This window comes from Apodemus sylvaticus, chromosome 1 (genome assembly GCF_947179515.1).
Source record: "Apodemus sylvaticus chromosome 1, mApoSyl1.1, whole genome shotgun sequence".
In the NCBI taxonomy this organism is placed as follows: domain Eukaryota; kingdom Metazoa; phylum Chordata; class Mammalia; order Rodentia; family Muridae; genus Apodemus; species Apodemus sylvaticus.
Window position 1 is genome coordinate 19,563,473 of NC_067472.1, and position 14,740 is coordinate 19,578,212.

Consider the following 14,740-nt stretch of genomic DNA (forward strand, 5'->3'; position numbering starts at 1 on the left):
AACCATAAAGAATCAGAAAAATCTCCTAAGGAGGCTGATTGGTAGTCAAAATGTCCTGCTAAGAAGGTATGAATCTAAAGCTTTTATCCTCAATACAAATAGGTTTTATCAGGTAAGATGAATTCAAGTTCACCAACGTATTAAAAAAAACAAAACTCATGCCAGGCATAGGGACCACTTAATCCCAGCACTTTGAGGCAAAGGTAGGTAGATGTTGGTGAGTTCAAGGTCCTAAGACAACAGATAAAGAAACCCTGTTTCAAAAAACAACAAAAGAAAATCAATGATCTAAGAACCTACTTCTAAAAGTAATAAACATGCAGGGCTCTAGAGTGAATGTACTTTTCACAGTATTTGGAAGATCCAGGTAAATTCCAACTCAGGCTTTCCTACCTCTGATAACCTGCAGATGCTGTATCTAGACAAAATTTAACCTGGAAAATTGGTCTGCCAGGCCCTCAAATATGCATACCCATTCAACCACAGGAAAACACATTCCTCACACAGTAGCGAGTGACTTTAGTTCCTATAGAGCTCCAGGCCCACCTGAGTGCTCGGAAATTTCGTACAAAGCACAGAGCACGCCTGGCTGCTCACCAGTGTTGCGGATGATGTAGTCCAGGACCACCAACCGCTCAAATTGTAACAGTAGCTGTCGGTTCGTGTTCTCAGGAAGAGGCTCTGCTTCAAACCGCCGCAGCCAATAGTCTGCATCTTTGTAGCCTTCAACGAAGAGCTGGAATGACCCGACCTACAACCAAGAGGAAGGAACAGAAGCATCTCTGTAGAGGCCAAGTTAAAGACCTCAGAAGTAAGCCAGAGACCCACAAAGGCTCTGGAGTTCACACCAGAGAAAGGAACATTTCCAGAGTATGCCTTTATCTTCTTGTAAGTTCAGGAGAAAAGGGTGGGGAGATCCACCACCCAAGCTGAAGAAGCCTATTCAAATGGTCTAAACGCTAGAGGAATAAAGTGAGAACTGCTAGGTCTCTGACAGAAGTGAGAGACAAGAACCTCAGAGAGGTCATTCATGTGCACAGTTGAAGTCTGTAAGCACCCTGCTTCCCACCTGAGTGACTGTGCCACCATAAACCATCAACTCTGTTAAGTCAGAGAGGTGCAATCTATACCTTTGGTGGCAGCCCGATGCGGTTAAACCGCTGCCCAACTTTTGGCACTTTCTCTAGTGCAAGCCGCTTGCCCCTGGACTTTACTCGGTCAATGGCACTGTAGTTGAAGGTTTCACTGGCCAGGTATACTACCTACAAGGGAAAGAGAAAACATACTTAGGTTAAAGGGTTTTTTTGGTTTTGTTTTGTTTTGTTTTGTTTTGTTTTTTCGAGACAGGGTTTCTCTGTGAAGCTCTGGCTGTCCTGGAACTCACTCTGGCCTTGAACTCAGAAATCTACCTGCCTCTGCCTTCCAGAGTGCTGGGATTAAAGGCGTGCGCCGCCACCACCACCCAGCTTAGAGTTACCTTTAAGGAAGGAGACTGGCGTGGCAGAGAACAGTGGTATGATCAGTAATAGTGTTCCTCTTCTAGGAAAAGGCATCTCTCTGTCTTAAAGTTCACGGTAAGGAATATGGCTAATTCTGGATAAGAGAGTGTGGATAAAATGTGTTTATCTTCGACAACCCTTAGTTCATATTTCCTAATCTGTGATTAGGATAACGAAGGGATCTGAGATGGCATGCCACACCATCTAATGGTCTCATGTCCTTGTGATATGAATGACTCCGGCATGAGAAACATGCCCATGATCTCAGCGCTTAACACAGAGGCAGGGGTCCACGCAAGGCTGAAGTCAGCCTGATCGACATGGCCAACTCCTGGCCAGGATGAATTATAGAGCAAGAGCTGGTCTCAAATGTGTTACTGGAGGAAAGGAAAGGTAAAGAAAAGAGAAGGGTCCAGGTAGGATGTTTTTGTGCATTTTGTAAAGGTTATCCTTCTGCTATTCAAATGCTGACTTCTCTGCCCCCATATCTTATTTCAATCTGGACATGGCATTCTAATGCTAGGACAACAATCTCCCATCTCAAATTTGTATAAACAATTCTTACCGTTTATTCTCTGTTCTGTCAATAAATGCTGAACACCCAATGGCTGGGCAGAAGAGAGAATAGAGCAGGACTTTTGCCAAGGTGTGGGGTGGGGAGGGGTGGGTGGATTTGCAGGGAGTTGCAGTGGGAGCCGTGAGGAAGGGGTCAGGAAGGGGTCGGTAGAGCAGCCTGGCCACGGGGAGGAAAAAAGAGTTTGTAAGAGTCCCTCTGAGGGCTGAGAGATGGCTCAGTGGTTAAGAGCACTGACTGCTCTTCCAGAAATCCTGAGTTAAATTCCCAGCAACCCCTTGGTGGCTCACAACCATCTGTAATGGATCCGATGCTCTCTTCTGTGTCTCTGAAGACAGTTGCAGTGTCACATACATAAATCTTTACCAAAAAAAAAAAAAAGGATGGTGGTGGCGCACACCTTTAATCCTAGCACTTGGGAGGCAGAGGTAGGAGGATTTCTGAGTTCGAGGCCAGCCAGGGCTACACAGAGAAACCCTGTCTTCAAAACAAAACAAAACAAAACAAAACAGGTCTACAAAGTGAGTTCCAGGATAGCTAGGGCTACATAGAGAAACCCTGTCTTGAAAACAAAACAAAAGTTCATCTGAACAACAGAAGTTTACTTGGGAGCATGATTGGGAGGAGCCAGATTAGCTTAGAGGTTAATATAAATCAACCAACTCCCCAGATAATTAAAGTAAAATCATAAAATAAATCTTGGTCTCTCTGTGTTATTTGGGACTAGCTAAGATAAAGAATAGAACTGCTGGATTAATTTACTAATTACATTTATATTAAAAGTAATTCATTTTACAGAAGGGAAGAGAAGAAAAAGGGAAGGGAGAAAGAAATAGGGAGAGGGGAGAAAGGAGCAACAAAGAAAGAGAAAATACTGGTGAGGTAGCCCACAGGTCAGGGCACTGGCCACCAAGTGACCACCCGAATGTGACCCCCAGAATTCATGACTGCAGAGAGAGCATCAACTCCTACAAGTTGCCCTCTGACCCCTCATGTGAGTGCTGTCAAAAAGGGAAGAGATTCCTCTTAGTTCTGTCTCACCTCAGTCTCACAGAAGATAGGGAGTTTTTTGGTTTCTGAGACAAGGATTTTTTATGTCCTAGAACTCAAGCTGTAGATCAGGCTGGCCTAGAACTTACAGAGATCCTCCTGCTTCTGCCTCTTGGATTAAGGTGCACACCACCACTGTGGGCAGATTGTTTTTGTATTGTTGATTCTGATGCAAGAACACCTCAGAACTCATTATTCTCTATAAAGGGAGTCATAGAAGTACCATTAATGATTAAAACAGCTTATAAAAACATAAGACCCCTCATCAAGCAAATTTCTCTTTGCCACAAACAGGGACCATCATGGAAAATTGTAACTGATCAAAAGGCAGAGTTGTGAAGCACAGTCCTGACTACACACAACTCTTACACCCAAGGCTCAGAGATCACTGTGGAAGAGAGGGCAGAAAGACAGAAAGATCCACCGGAACAAGGAACTTTCTGTGAGACCATCTTCTAAAAATGTCAGAAGCTCCATCTATGAAGTCTTACCAATATGGCTGCCTAAATATGAGCTGAACAAGACCACCACAGAGTCAGACTGACATGTGAGGGGAAAACACATGCGGCCTCAACCCTAGACAAAGAACTATAGGTAACTAAGGAATGCTGAGAATGGGAGAAATAGCCTTTCCCAGGGAAGAGCACACCAACCAGTTATCCAATACCAATGGACAGCCCTGAAAATATCATCGTATAAACTGAGCATTTATTTATGTACTTAGAAACACACACACACACACACACACACACACACACACACACAAATAATTAAAGACAAAGAGGTAGCCGGGCGTGGTGGCACACGCCTGTAATCCCAGCACTTGGGAGGCAGAGGCAGGTGGATATCTGTGTCTGGAAGAGCCAGCCTGGTCTGCAGAGTGAGTTCCAGGACAGCCAGGGCTACACAGAGAAACCCTATCTCAAAAAACAAAAAACAAACAAAAGACAAAGAAGTTATAAATTTCAAAGTGATCAAAGGGGTGATATACATAGAGGGTTTGGAGGGAGAAAAGATAATTATATAATTTTCAAAAAATTAAAGATTTTTTTTATAAAAAGAAAAATCACAGCCGGGCAGTGGTGGTGCACGCCTTTAATCCCAGCACTTGGGAGGCAGAGGAAGGTGGATTTCTGAGTTCCAGGCCATCCTGGTCTACAGAGTGAGTTCTAGGGCAGCCAGGACTATACAGAGAAACCCTGTCTCGAAAAACCAAAATAAGAAAAGAAAAAAAAGAAAAATCATAAAATGTATAGACTGATACTATACCAAGTACTAGGCTATGTGTTTTATATGGATCCTGTATAACTTAAAAATCACTTTACTAAATAGTAACTACTTCTATCTCTATTTTACAAGGAGGATAGTGACCATGGACTAGGGGAGTCACTGATTTACCGATAGGTCACACAAATAAGAAGCCACAGAAGCCAGTTCTGTGACCCCAGCACTTAGGAGCCTAAGGCAGGAAGATCACAAGTTTAAAGCCAGCCTGGGCTACATATCAAGACTGTATCTCTAACAAAAGGAAAGCCACTGTGTAGAATTCAGACTCAGACCCTTAGGCACTGTACCCCAGAAACCCCAGCAGAGTAGCCAGGAAGCAGCTGTGGCTCTGTGCTATTTATACTACCAAAGAAAGGGAATGACAAAGCACTGAGCAGGGAGTGTGTAAAGGGCTCCTAGAGTGTAGAAGGGGCCTAATCCAGGATTTAGGTTAGGAAACAGACTAAAGCAATAATTATCATATAAGATGTTCTTAAACACTATAGGATCACTAAGCCCCCTGAAGACCTATGAAGTCAACTATGCTTCAAAGGGGAGGAAAGTGTGGTCCCAACTCTGTATCAGAATCTCAACTAAATCATAACAAATACAAGGGGTGTGTGAATCGACTCTTGTGTTTAAATCTGCCCAGAGCTGGCCCTTTTCCTTCCTTCCCTGTGGTGTTGTGGATGAATCCCCAGTCTTGCACATCTAAGCAAGTGTTCTAACAGCGAGCAACAAGCCCTGGTCAGGACCTCTATTTTGATCTGCTCAGACAAGTACCAGGATTCCACAGCATGCAGGTAGGTGAGGGCAATTCCATGTCAGTCCTTTGCAGGGAGTAGGAACACATGTTTAACTCTCGCCCTCAGCCCAACCAAATTCTTTTTACCAAACCTGGCATAATAAGGTTTAGCTGACATCAGCTAATTTGTATCTAAAGGCAGACATGGTGGCACACTATAGACTCAGGTACTTGGGAGGTTGATCACCATAGGACAAGACTTTCCTAGTCTCTTAAAAAGAAAAGAGAGAATGAGAGAGACCCGGCTCAGGAGTTAAGAGCACTTGCTGCTCTTGCAGGAGTGGAATCCAGTCCGTAGCATGCTCACATGAGAAGACTCACAATTGTGTTGACTCCAGCTCCAGAGGACCCTTCTTTGGCACCTGCACATATGAGCTCATATACACAAGCAGAAACACACACACACACAGAGAGAGAGAGAGAGAAAGAGAGAGAGAGAGAGAGAGAGAGAGAGAGAACACACAAATGCTGGGCATGGTGGTGCACACCTTTAATCGTAGTACTCAGGAGGCAGAGGCAGTCAGATATCAGTGATTTCTCGGCCAGCCTAGTCTATATAGTATGCTCCAGAACAGCCAGGGCTACACAGAGAAACCCTGTCTCAAAATCCTCCACCACCACCACCACCACCACCACCACCACCCCCCCCCAAAAAAAAAAGAAGAAGAAGAAAAGGGAGAGGGGGAAGGAAGAAAAGAAATTAAGCTGTATACCTAAATCTTGGTCCAGAAGTCATTAATAATGAGCAGTAAAAGCACCTAGGTTTATAACCAGCCTGCCTGAATACAAAGACCATGCATTAAAGTCCATATATGTATACAAGGCCCCTGTGAGATTCCTGAGATTGTATATAAAACTCATCTGTGTCCTGAGAATAGCTTTTAAACTATAAGCCTGTTCCTACCACCCATCCCCAAAAGGCTGTGTACCTCAGATTTAAACAAGCCCTCCCTGGACCCTCTGTTCCACTAACAGAACTCAAGGACCAGGCAGACCTACAGCAAAGAACTAAGGCTCCCCAGAACTGGGTCACTGACCTTTGTACGGGGTACAATGTTGAGTTCCAGTTTTTGGTCCACCAGGCTAGCCCCTGCCTCTGAGAGATAGCCCTGGTTGAGAACAAGGCAGTCTCGGCCAAAGCAGCAGGGACAGCACAGCTTCTGCAGCCATTTGGTCCACTTCGGGTTAAGGTGCCCGTATGGCTCTTCATTCTTGGGTTTGAAGACAGCAACGATTCTCTACATAGACAAAAGACAGAGAGGGCGGGGAAGGTGATTTACAAGTCTGTTGTTCAGTAGTGGATCACATACTTAGCATGTGTGAGGCCCTTGATTCCGTGGAGTTAGGCTGCTAAAAAGAGCTACAGCCAATACCAAGACCAATACCAAGACCCCTCAATCTTTCTTGCTCCACACCTTTGCTTTCCCCATCTTTCCTCTCTGATGCAACTCTGTGCTTCAATGTAAATGGGTTTGTCGGAAACAAAGTAAATGCATGTTTCCAGGAGAAAGACCAGATGCCAACTTGGTAAGACATCTTTTGGGGAGGGGGTGGGGGCGCTCAAGACAGGTTTATCTGTGTCCCTTTGGCAGTCCTAGAACTTGCCCTGTAGACCAGGCTGGCCTCAAGCTCAGAGATCTATCCACTGCATCTGCCTCCCAAATGCAAGGATACCCTGGGAGGGTGAGGAATTGTCTAAGAAAGAAAATCTAAAAACAAAACAACCAAACAAGAAACAAAAATCATAGCAGGAAAAAGTGCTACATGGTTACATTTGGGGTTCCCTCAAGACAGTCTGATAGACAAAGTCAGGAGAAGAGAACACACAATCCATTTTCTCTAACTTACAACTTAATCTGATGGTTTTCCTGGTTTTATTTGTCCAGACAGAGTCTTATTGTGTATCCCCAGCTGGCTCAGAACTCAGTGGTGTAGACCCTCTGACCTCAAACTCAGACCCACCCCCTCCACCTCGAGTGCTGGGATTAAAGGTGTGCTCTACACCACCTAAGCTCTGAAGGTTTTCTCCCACAGAACCTTAGGCCCTCTGGACTTGCTTTCTGTTTATCTCATTCCTTCCAGTCCCCAGACTGCTAATTCAAAGGAAGAGAAGCAGATATGCTAGCTAAGTGAGTCATCTTATGACTCTTCTTCTTCCCTTACTTAATTCACAGCCAATCCAAGGATGACTGGGTCATGAAGCATTTTTTTTGTACCACTTCCTGAGTTAGGGTAGATCACAGTAGACAACTTATTATACCCACTACCTTCATTGAGTGAGTACTAGAGAAGTGACTCATCCCATTGCTAATAATGAATTAAATCTTGAGACCAGATCCTTCAAAAGCTTTTTATAAGGATTTGAAAAGAAAAACCCATAACTCTTTTTTTTCTTTCTAAAAAGCATATTTATCTTTAAGGTCAAATTTATTGGTAAAAGTAAAATATAAATGATAATATAAATCTTTGTAATTACATTTTATTTAAAGACATGGTCTCACTATGTAGCCCTGGCTGGCCTTTAACTTGTTAGATAGACCAAGCTAGTTGAATTCACAGAAATCCACCTGCCTCTGCCTCCCCAAAGCTAGGATTAAAGATGTATGCCAGCACACCCTGCCACAGAATTACTTTCTTATCCAAAGTGGCTAGCAAAAAGCCTTGGCCTGAAGCAGCTTCTGTGTTCATCTGGAGCCCAGTCTCTGAAAACCAGAGCAGCTGCCACAGGCCACTGAACTGGATCCTTCAGCAGTGCAGCACGCAGTCTCCAATGAAAGAGGGACGGAGACATCCCAGACACCAGCGAAGGCTGAGAATAAATCAAATTCTTCTACTTGAAGAAAACAGAACGTGAAGGCCACTTACAGACAAGTGTCATTTATTACTGACCTCCCAGACCTCTCAACTTCCTCCCACCAGGAGGAAAGAATTGACTGGTTCTTCAAAGGAATAAAATATCTATCTCAGAAACACAGGGGCATCATTGGAGAATACTGTCTAAATTAAATAATTAAGGGAATTAAAGTAGAAGGAGAACAGAGAACTAGAAGGGCATTTGGCAAGCGGGAGACAACAGCTCTTAGGACTAAGCACAGATCTCAGTACAACTCAGCTCTGCTGAGTCTGATCAGGACCTGGCTTGTGTAAGCTTGTGGTAGGTTTCCTCAAGACACAGAGCAGCCTGCTCTAATTTTCAAAGCTATGTTGACTGCATACAGTGGACTATGTTACTGACAAATCAAAAATACTCTCCTCTCCAGAGGATGAACTCTAAAACGTTGCTGTAAAGGAGTACCATGACCAAGGCAACTTTTATAAAGGCAAACATTTCATCTGGGCTGGCTTACAGGTTCTGAGGTTTAGCCCATCATCATCATGGCAGGAAGCTTGGCAGCACGCAGGGAGATGTGCTGGAGGAACCAAGAGGCAGCCAGGATGGGAGTAACTGCCACACTGGGCAGAGCCTGAACACAGGAGCTCTCAAAGCCCACCTACACAGTGATGTACTTCTTCCAACAAGGCCACACCTCCTCCAAAAAGGCCACACCTCCTCCAAAAAGGCCATACCTCCTAATAGTGCCAAGCACTCAAACACAAGAATCTACAGGGGCCTAATCATCCAAACCACCACACCACTCAAATTAAAAATACCTACCAGTACCCTGCTAGAAAAGAGAATGACTGATTTCCTCACCATTCTCTCTTCCTAGACAGTTAGTTCTTGTTACACCCAGGAGAATGGATCTGATTTTAAAAGCATCTTTTTTTTTTCTAAGATTTATTTATTTTATTTATATGAGTACACTGTAGCTGCCTTCAGACACACATCAGAAGAGTGCATTAGATCCCATTATGGATGGTTGTGAGCCACCATGAGGTTGCTGGGATTTGAACTCAGGAGCTCTGGAAGAGCAGTCAGTGCTCTTAACCACTGAACCATCTCTCCAGCCCAAAAGCATCTTTCCTTAACCTCCACTTGCTATGCTCCCTATTTAATGTAGAATAATATACAGATATCTTAGGAAGCAGCAGTCCATAAATAAAAACAGAACTGTACCAGGAACCAGGAGACTTCTTGCTAGCTGGTGTCAGAGTCCACAATCACTTACTGGAACACAAGCAATGACCAACATAAGCGTATGATAAAGAGAACCGAAAAGTCAAGTGTCATACATTTGCAGCCCAGCTACCTACTAGAAAGACTGGAGATCGACTGGAGTCTCGGGCTACAAAGCCAACCTTGGAAACAATGCTGAGATCCCAGGGTCGGGCTCAGAAATAATGCTGAGACTCCCATCTTAACAAGCAAAATGATCCAGATGTGATGGCGCATGCCTGTAACGCAGCAGGAAGCTCACAAATAAGGCCAGCCTAGGCCACACAGGAAGACTCCGGCCTCAAAAAAAAAAGAAGGAAAAGAAAAAAGGAATAAATTCATTTCAAAACTTGAGTTTAAATAAATCACTCATGTACAGTAAATCCAGAGGTGAGCTTTAGTTTAAAATCTGGTTAAATTTAGGGGCTAGCCAGAGTGCTCAGCAGGCTAAAAAGTACCTGCCATAGTCTGATGACTGAATTTAATCTTCAGAACCTTTAACCTATTTAAACCTACATGGTTTAAAGCAGAGAACTGACTTCACAAGCTGCCTTCCGACCTCCAATCTCATTCTGTGCATGTGTGTACAAAAAATTCAAGATAAATTTTGTTTAGTACACACAACAGGGAAGGTTCTCAAATTTCTTCCTTTTAAGATTTCCCTCTAGTGGGCAGTGGTGGTGGTGCACACCTGTAATCCCAGCACTCTGGGAGGCAGAGGCAGGCGGTTCTCTGAGTTTGAGGCCAGCCTGGTCTACAGAGTGAGTTCCAGGACAGCCAGGGCTATACAGAAAAACCCTGTCTGGGGGGGGGGGGGGGGGGAGAATCCAAAAAACCAAAAAAAAAAAAAAAGAAAAAAAGAAAAGATTTCCCTCGCTGAGCAGTGGTGGTGCACACCTTTAATCCCAGCACTTGTGAGGCAGGCAGGCAGATTTCTGAGTTTGAGGCCAGCCTGGTCTACAGAGTGAGTTCTAGGACAGCCAGGGCTATACAGAGAAATCCTGTCTCAAGAAACCGCCCCCCCCTCAAAAAAAAGATTTCCCTCAAGATAAGAGGAATTTAGTCTTTTTATTGGTGTGATCCCTGGTAGGTCAGCCACACTCCAGGACAGCCCAGATTAGACTAAAATAATTTAAAAACTCCAAGGGAAGTCAAGGTACTGAGGGTGAACCTAGGAGGAATGGAGGAGTTTGAATATGATCAAAATATATGAAATTCTCAAAGAATTAATTAAAATATTACTTTTTGAAAAAAGATTCTGGGGACAGAGAGATGGCATTTGGTTAAGAACACCTGTTACACTTGCAGAGGACCTAGATTCACTTTCCAGCACCCAGAGGGTAATTTATAATCATCCGTAACTGCAGTTCCAGAGGCTCTGACACCTCTGACATCCTCGGACCACTGCAGATAGCAGATACTACACATATATGCAGGCAAAACACTCATAGGCATAAAATAAAATGAATAAAAACAAAACATTTCCCCCAAAGCCTTCATCTTGTGGGTAAAAGCTACACTTGCTGTATTTGAAATTAAAGCTGAAGAGCTAAAACTATCCATTTAATAAAAATAAACACTACAGATTAACATAACCAATATTTTATGAAAATAACCCATTTCAAAAGTGTTGCAAAACCCTGTAGTATCTGAGTTAACAGACAAGAACTGTGTCCTCATACCTAGTCAAGGTTTCCGTATCTCACATCACCTGATCTCAAGTCTCTGTTCTACACACAAAGGGAAATGACTGAGTCTTGCAGGTATTATGAAAATACTCATCCCTGGACATTCACCTGGGCCATACTCTAAGAACTACTGTGATCTGCAAACTATTTTACTCATAACTTGGGCATGGGATAGCTTCCTGTACCATACGGCAGAAAAAGCTTTAAAATCTCATGACCTACATCCATATAGGATATACAGCATTCATGATATCATTAAAGTGTTTGCTCCTTAAGATCTGGTGATGGCTATCAACATGGTTCTTTAAGAATAAGAGGATTCTTCTGGATGGATGGGAGAACAGAAGTCGAGGAGGTCATCTTTTGCTATTTTTCAAATACTGAATGTGTTTCTTCTATCTGTACATGCAAACAAGAAAACTGTTTTTAAATGTTATTTAAAGGCACATGCACACTTAAACAAATAAACAGATTTTTAAAAACAGCATAGGCTGGACATGGTGGTGCACACCTTTAATCCCAGCACTCTGGAGGCAGAGGTATCAATCACTGTGAATTCCAGGCCAGCCAGGTCTACATAGTGAATCCCTGTCTTTAAAAACAATAACCAGCTACAGTGGTGGGAGGACCTTTAACTCCAGCACTCACACGGTAGAGGCAGATGGATCGCAGAGTAAAGGCCAGCCCGGTCTACAGAATTCCAAGTCTGGAGGCTACACAGGGAAGAACCTAGTCTCCCCTCTCCACAAAACCAATTAAATAAACAATAAAATGGTCAACTATTTAAAGTTGACAAATCACTGATATGATATAAAGTACCTAGAATATGTGGACAGATATCTCTGCAGACACTGTATTTGGCAATTTTATATGCAAAGAATTTTATATAGCATTCCTTGATGAATTGTTATTCTCAGTGATTACAAGAAGATTCTCTCAAAATTATACTACTACTGCCTTCCATATAGAGGCCTAATATAGAGGTCAGTAGGCATACAACTGTACAACAGAACAAGATAAGCAGTCATAGTGAAACATGCCTATAATCCCAGGAATTCTGGAGATGCAGGCAGGAGGATCAAGAGTACAAACTCATTTTTGGCTAAATAGCTAGACTGAAGCCAGCCTGGGCTACCCTGTTTAAAAAGAGAAACAAAAACAAAGGGACAAAATGTAAACCTCCTGAATAGGTTCTGCCAAGTACCAGACCTACCTACCAGGGTATTTCCTGTGTGACTTTTAACCAGACCACCTCCTATGTAGCCCTCCTTGGCTGACCTGGACACACTCAAATCAGGCTGACCTCAAATTCGCAGAGCTCCACCTGCCTCTGCCTCTTGAGGGCTGGGGTTATAGGCCTGCACCACCGGTTAGCCCATTAATCTTCTTAAAACTAGTTATATCACATGTTCTGCAATTCCTAGGACTATGAACATCATCAAAGAGTAAATGCTAAGAAAATACGTCTGTAGTGGAATGACCGTAAGATCTGGAGCAGCAAGCATGTAACTGAGGAGGGGTAATGTGAGACACATCACCATGACAACCACTAATCTAGCATTTTCCATTTGACTGTTCCAGGTCCTTACTTAATCATCCTGTGGCAGAAACTACCATAAACTAGGAAGTAGAGTCAACACTGTCATGGTAGTCTTTCAGGAGCTGGAGCACTGGCTGCTCTGTGAGAGGGAGGGCCTAAGCATAATTTCTAGCACTCCCTGCCTCGGGTGGCTTTCAGCTGCAGGGCACCCACATCCAAGTGTTATAAAAACCTGCAGACACAGATAAAATAAATTAAAATTAAAGTAGGCTGGGGATGGTGCTGCTCACCTTTAATCCTAGCCATAACTAGGCAGGCGAATCTCTGTAAATTCAAAGCCAGCCTTGTCTACATAGTCAGTTCTAAACCAGCCACGGCTACAAGGTGAGACCTTGTTTCAAAAAACAAAAAAATAATCTTAAAAAAATTTTAAAAAGGGCCTTCCATGTCTGCGTCACTTGCAGAACTTCCTGCAGCAGCATGTTGTGCAAGAGTGTCCAGAGGTTCACCATCTCCATGGTCCGTCGCAGCCACTATGAGGAGGGTCCAGGGAAAAATTTGCCATTTTCAGTGGAAAACAAGTGGCAGTTACTGGCTATGATGACCATGTACTTTGGATCTGGATTTCCCACTCCTTTCTTTATAGTAAGACACCAACTACTTAAAAAATAAGGCTATTTAATTCATCCCATTAACAGAATGAAGAAAGTTTAAGAGATATGATCTGAAAATTGGATTAAACTCTTGAACTCTTATACTAGAAAAAAATTGTAAATAAACTAATGACAAATAAAAAAAATTAAAAAGAACCTTTCCGACTGTTCCAAAAGTAGTTATTACACACACTACTGATTCCTCCTTGCCTGACATGTCTAATTTATTTTGTAAAGAAGATAAAAGCTACAGCTCCCAAACACTAATCACTACAACAATGTCCTAGACAATAAGATGTAGGCAGAAAAATCTGGTGCAACTTCAAGGAAGGGCCAGAAAGGGTGGGGACACATTCTTTCCCTCCCTTCTTCTAATGGCTGGCAAACAAGTAAGCTTTAGTAGCCATCAGCAGAGAAGTGTAGGCCACACTCTAAGGACAGGTACATCTGCATCCAAGTGAAAAGCCATGCCGGTTCAAGAAGCCTACAGACTTCCTTTACATTTGGATTAATACACCTTTTCCCACCTTTGGTCATTATTATTTAAAAAAAAAAAAATCTGTCACAAACAGGCAAGTCCAATGCTAACGGACACCAGAGCTGAAAAGAGAAACTGAGCTCCCATGGCTGACTGCTTCTGAAACCGTAGAGTACTGAGGTGAGGAGCAGGACCTCGGAGCCAAGATGCCTTCCTAGGGGACGAACCTTGTGCACATCAGTTACACTGCACCCAGTGTCTCCTGTGGAGATGAAACAGTAGCAACCTCCAGGTGGTTTATAGGGAATAAGTGTTAATATTCATAAATCACTTAAACAGCTCTGCCACAACGTATGCACGACTTAAGTATTAATTAAATATAAATACATTTGGTGAAGTTTCTCAGGTGACAAACAAACTGTTTCTGTGGGCCGGTCTAACTGTCCACAGCATTCTCAGTCCTACGCCACACTTGCAGTGGAAGCAGGGCAAAGCAATCACATTAGTGATTTTATTTTTTGGAAATGTGTGTGTAGGTTTTACCTCTAACAGAGAACAGTAGCCAGAAAATCAGAACCTGAAATCCTAACCACCACCAAAAACAAAACGCACGACCCGCAGTTTGTCCTCCATGACAGACTGCAGTAACAGAACTGACAGATCACGTTACTCCCATTTATCAGAGCACCAGATCATTTCCCAGATGACCTGACATACTTCTAAATGAGAAAAAACAAAAATCTTCTTCCTGTGGCTATCAAAAGACCTAGTCAACATGCCACCAGCTACCCACTTACCCCCCAAAACACAATTCCTACTTAGGTCTCATTTTGTTTTGGAATAAAAAAGAAAAGTCTTGCTGACTTGCTTTGTTCTGCTGGAGCTGAATCAGGGGCCTTTCCTATATTCTCAAAGTTTTCTCCAATCCGGTTTATACAGACACAGTTGACAGAGCTGTTTCTCTGGTTTTGGTAATCTCAAGGGAGCCCTGGGTGAATGAACTCTATCAAGAGCTATAAGTCACAACCCATTCTGGCCACCTAAACACAACAGCATGCAACCCAACTAAAGTGTACACATGGGGCTGGAGA

General features: G+C 43.2%; 3 protein-coding genes across 3 annotated transcripts in view; 2 read left to right on the forward strand and 1 right to left on the reverse strand.

Moving 5' to 3' along the window:
- The window catches only part of Pi4k2a (phosphatidylinositol 4-kinase type 2 alpha), a 29,393-nt gene that overhangs the window by 12,650 nt on the left and 2,003 nt on the right, over nt 1–14,740 (reverse strand). The window contains exons 2-4 of the mRNA XM_052185760.1: nt 6,232–6,432; nt 1,131–1,262; nt 598–751 (exon numbers count right to left, since the gene is read on the reverse strand). Of these exons, the coding sequence (XP_052041720.1) occupies nt 598–751; nt 1,131–1,262; nt 6,232–6,432 (487 nt within the window). The remainder of the gene's footprint in view (nt 1–597; nt 752–1,130; nt 1,263–6,231; nt 6,433–14,740) is intronic.
- Mms19 (MMS19 homolog, cytosolic iron-sulfur assembly component) overlaps nt 1–14,740 on the forward strand; it is a 173,363-nt gene that overhangs the window by 7,445 nt on the left and 151,178 nt on the right. The gene's annotated exons all lie outside the window — the stretch shown is intronic.
- Nucleotides 12,999–13,192, forward strand: LOC127687363 (cytochrome c oxidase subunit 7C, mitochondrial-like). The gene has a single exon (XM_052185908.1). It carries the CDS (start codon nt 12,999–13,001, stop codon nt 13,188–13,190), a length of 192 nt encoding a protein of 63 aa, XP_052041868.1. The 3' UTR covers nt 13,191–13,192.